Raw genomic sequence first — 2,500 nt, 5'->3', positions numbered from 1 at the left:
AATGCAAATGACACTCTTTATCCTTGCTTTTCCTTTCGTTCTACTTCTACTTTATTAATTGATAACGCGTATCAACGCATCGCATCCGATATGAATGCAATAAAATTATAACCAAATAAATGATATATAAACACTAACAATAATATAATAACAATAATAGTATAATTTCAGAGCTAAGCAAAGAGTTTCAAGCAATCTGATTGGTCGAGCGGTTCCTTATATGACGCTATATAAACCGCTCCACCCGGTTTATATAAAATGTTAAAATAAAATGCTAATAAATGTTACTAAAATGTTATGATTTTAGACATTTCTCTGTTGTTAAGCTCTGAAGTTATACTAAAACAATTATTCGCCTCAGGTTCGGTGAACATTGTCGAATAATCCCCTCAACTTCGTCTCGGGAATTATTCGACGATATTCACCGAACCTGAGGCGAATAATTGTTGAATATAAGTGATTTTTTGCCCTTGGCTTCATCTTGAAAGCGAGGATATTTGCAGACGAAAGGGGCATGTCTCAATATTTTTCTACAGAAGTTTCAAACTCATCGTAATTTTTTTCCTCCGAACCTTTCTCTTCAGGTGCCGTAGACCGGACAACCGTGATAATTGTGATTGCTGCCTGTGTGCTTGTGTTCCTCGCTTTATACGCCGTTAGTTGCGTCTTCTGGAGATTCAGGACGCCACAGGACAAGTTGAGGGAGTGCCTTCTCATGCTAATCCAAAACAAATAGACATTGAGGACCCTGATCCTAAACATTGTGCGAGCTCAAGATCACGCAGTCCTGAAATAATTAGAAACTTTGTGGCCTCCAAAAGAAACGAAAAAATTACAAATAAAACAAAAGACACCATTTCAGGGGAAAAGCTTTCAAAAGGAACAGAATCTAAAGAAATTGCCAGGTGAGAGTCTTTCTAGGATGGAAACCTGGCTACTTATTTTCGTTTTGTGTCATTTTTCCATTAATAGAACACCACAATGTCGTTCATGTTCTGGAAACTTCAGTGACCATTCATATTTACTTATCACCTAGAGATCTACCAATTTTTGCTTCTCTATTTTGGCTTATCGTTGTGGTAACGGTTTTTCTAGAAGCAAGAGAGGCAGACATTTAAAGCTAATCTGATAATTAATCACACCCCAATGGTATGCGCGCGTGGATTTATGTTTATCGCGTGTATTCACAAGTGCAATGCGGAGCTTGCAGACTGGAGGTTGACAAGATCCTGAAAATAAAGTCGTGTCTCTCATTCGCACTCAATTGTTTTTGTCCAAGAAAAGCAAAAAGAGTCAAAATGTAGAATGCGCGGATCTATGAAATGTGAAGATCACATGAGAGAAAGAGACTGCGTGGCAAGACTAAAACTTTAGTGTTCTGTCAGGCCTTGCAAGGCTACCTAACGAAGAACTAAAGAGCAGCATCTTTGAGTCGTTTTCTGTGCTGCATTTAATTTCTTTATCAGCTCGGCATGATAAAAAGAAAAGAAAAGAAAACGAAATAAAACGAAACACAAAGGAGGTTACAGTAAACCAGGAAGGCACTAGAGTGGCTTAAGATGAAGAAGATTAAAACGGACGTGATGTGAAGTACTCGAAAAATTAGAGACAAATGTTTTAGATGACGCTCGTTTTTTCAAATAAGGACTCGTTTTTACACTGTCCAGACGCTGAATTAACAGGTTATTTACAATACCACTCTTCCGTTCACGTTGTGCTCACGGCTCATGCGCATTCAGCAAGACAAGGTCATTGATAAAGCTTGCTGTGACCATTTCTTTCAGGGAGTCATTGGAATTATCAGATATAAAGACAACAACGGCTCGATATTCGACAAGAAAACGTTATACTCTGGACGAGTTATATCGACCTAATCGTTGCTTTGATCGAGGATTTTGGCAAGAAGTGGAGTTGGAAACCTAATTTAAATTATTTAACATGCCAATTAATTGTTCATGTTGCATGTTAATTACCGCTTGCTGCATGCTTAAGACTCCTTCTACTAATCCTCATTTGCAAAACTCAAGAAGATAAAAGCCGTATTAACCCCACCCTGGTATTACACTGATATAACCCTTTGAGATTGCATGTGAGAGAGAACAGAACTTCCGGGGTCACCTGAAAGTATTTGAACCAGTGATTTGATAGCAGCTCGGAAAGGCCTACGAGTTCCTTTTTTCTTTTTACATTTTAAGATAGCACTCTCAGCATGGTAACCTGGTGTATCAACGTAGCGATTATGCTTTAAAAGAAAAAGTTTTTCTTTTTCTTACATCAGTAAAATTAAATTCAACTTTTTCGCGGTAGAATAACAAATTAACTTGAAAAAGGAGCGGCATTGGTACCCTCTGTGCCGGAAATTGAGTCAAAACAACACGTCGGGTGAATAAAATTAACGTGTTTACAAATGAGTTGAGCAAAACTGTGACTGATAACAAGTAGAAGAGATTTTACATATGAAAGAACCTCAATATCCAGGAGATATGAAACCGGCCAACCA

General features: G+C 37.9%; 1 protein-coding gene across 2 annotated transcripts in view; it reads left to right on the top strand.

The window, feature by feature from the left end:
• LOC111329102 (delta-like protein 1) overlaps nucleotides 1–2,500 on the top strand; it is a 39,373-nt gene that overhangs the window by 36,430 nt on the left and 443 nt on the right. Inside the window, exons 12-13 of one of the 2 annotated variants that reach the window (XR_015988486.1) lie at nucleotides 585–905; nucleotides 1,785–2,500. The exon at nucleotides 1,785–2,500 is cut by the window's right edge and continues 443 nt beyond it. Coding sequence is in view for 1 of the 2 variants with exons in the window: in XM_088724500.1 (XP_088580626.1) it covers nucleotides 585–736 (152 nt within the window). In the remaining variant the exon portion in view is untranslated. Of the gene's footprint in view, nucleotides 1–584; nucleotides 1,015–1,784 lie in introns of those variants that run through there. The other variant, XM_088724500.1, reaches the window with a different exon arrangement.

This window comes from Stylophora pistillata, chromosome 6 (genome assembly GCF_964205215.1).
Source record: "Stylophora pistillata chromosome 6, jaStyPist1.2, whole genome shotgun sequence".
Lineage (NCBI taxonomy): Eukaryota > Metazoa > Cnidaria > Anthozoa > Scleractinia > Pocilloporidae > Stylophora > Stylophora pistillata.
This window is presented reverse-complemented; position numbering and strand designations above follow the sequence as displayed.